This window comes from Haliaeetus leucocephalus, unplaced genomic scaffold, assembly GCF_000737465.1.
Source record: "Haliaeetus leucocephalus isolate CR32 unplaced genomic scaffold, Haliaeetus_leucocephalus-4.0 Scaffold264, whole genome shotgun sequence".
In the NCBI taxonomy this organism is placed as follows: domain Eukaryota; kingdom Metazoa; phylum Chordata; class Aves; order Accipitriformes; family Accipitridae; genus Haliaeetus; species Haliaeetus leucocephalus.
In genome coordinates this window covers 212,598-213,811 of record NW_010972700.1, presented here as the reverse complement: position 1 = coordinate 213,811, position 1,214 = coordinate 212,598, and the positions used below count along the sequence as shown (strand labels likewise).

General features: G+C 55.4%; 2 protein-coding genes across 2 annotated transcripts in view; both read right to left on the bottom strand.

Annotated features, from left to right (window-relative positions):
- The window catches only part of LOC104832836 (histone H2B 1/2/3/4/6), an 8,107-nt gene extending 7,730 nt beyond the window's left edge, over nucleotides 1–377 (bottom strand). Inside the window, exon 1 of the mRNA XM_010569215.1 lies at nucleotides 35–377. Coding sequence (XP_010567517.1) covers nucleotides 35–198 — 164 coding nt within the window. The 5' untranslated portion in view covers nucleotides 199–377. The remainder of the gene's footprint in view (nucleotides 1–34) is intronic.
- A 227-nt stretch (nucleotides 378–604) lies between these two features.
- Nucleotides 605–1,068, bottom strand: LOC104832838 (histone H4). The gene has a single exon (XM_010569218.1). The coding sequence runs from the start codon at nucleotides 1,051–1,053 to the stop codon at nucleotides 742–744; it is 312 nt and encodes a 103-aa protein (XP_010567520.1). The 5' UTR covers nucleotides 1,054–1,068; the 3' UTR covers nucleotides 605–741.
- Between the last annotated feature and the right edge of the window lie 146 nt (nucleotides 1,069–1,214).

Here is a 1,214-nt window from a genome sequence, read left to right as displayed (position 1 = left end):
GAAGGAGTTCATGATGCTCATGGCTTTGGAGGAGATGCCCGTGTCGGGGTGCACCTGCTTCAGCACCTTGTACACGTAGATCGAGTAGCTCTCCTTTCTTGTTCTCTTTCGCTTCTTGTCGCCCTTCTTCTGCGTCTTGGTGACGGCTTTCTTGGAGCCTTTTTTCGGTGCTGGAGCGGATTTCGCCGGCTCGGGCATCCTTAAAAGTTTCTTTCCAAGGTCTTCACTGTACCTCAACAACACCGAAAATGGCGCCTGCCCCCCCTATTTATAAGGGTGTTATGCAAATTAGAGGATTGTAATTGTTCCATTCCTATTGGAGTAAAAAATACTAACGTAATTACAGGCACTTCCGCCCTACAGCCGTCACAGCTTGGGCGCTGTATGTACACAATTGTTGTGATTTGCAGTTACGGTGATGGCGGTACTGCCTGCACTAGTGAGAAAAAGTAAATCTAAATACCTCATAAAAGCTGCACTAAGTTTACAATCACTAACGACGTTATTTAAAACCTCTGATCTCTGTGCACTGGGTATTTTGCAGTACTCGGGACCTGTTTTTTTAGAATGTTTAGGGAAGGATAATACTTTGTAAGAGCTCTAACAATTATCAAGGAATCCAAAATGCTTTAACACTTTTGAAGCTCAAATTCAGTAATAAACAGCTCTCATTGTGAAACGTGTGGGTGGCTCTGAAAAGAGCCTTGGTGTTTTGACAGCGTTAAGGTCCGAGATGCGCGTTCAGCCGCCGAAGCCGTAGAGGGTGCGTCCCTGGCGCTTGAGGGCGTAGACCACGTCCATGGCCGTGACCGTCTTCCTCTTGGCGTGCTCGGTGTAGGTGACGGCGTCGCGGATCACGTTCTCCAGGAAGACCTTCAGCACGCCGCGCGTCTCCTCGTAGATGAGCCCCGAGATGCGCTTCACGCCGCCGCGCCGAGCCAGGCGCCGGATGGCCGGCTTGGTGATGCCCTGGATGTTGTCGCGCAGCACCTTGCGGTGGCGCTTGGCGCCCCCCTTGCCGAGCCCCTTCCCGCCCTTGCCTCTGCCGGACATGGCGGCGCTCCCCGCAGCCTCGCACTGCACGCCGCCGGCGCCGCGGAGCCGCGGTATATTCCCCGGGAGCCGACCTGGTTGAGGACTGCGGCGGCAGGCGGGCGGCGGGGAGGCGGGGGCTCGGCCGCAGTCTCCGCCCTTTCCCCCGCTCACCGCCCCCG

Excerpts from the sequence above, each read along its gene's own strand:
- LOC104832838 (XM_010569218.1), bottom strand. The coding sequence starts at position 1,053 with ATGTCCGGCAGAGGCAAGGGCGGGAAGGGGCTCGGCAAGGGGGGCGCC.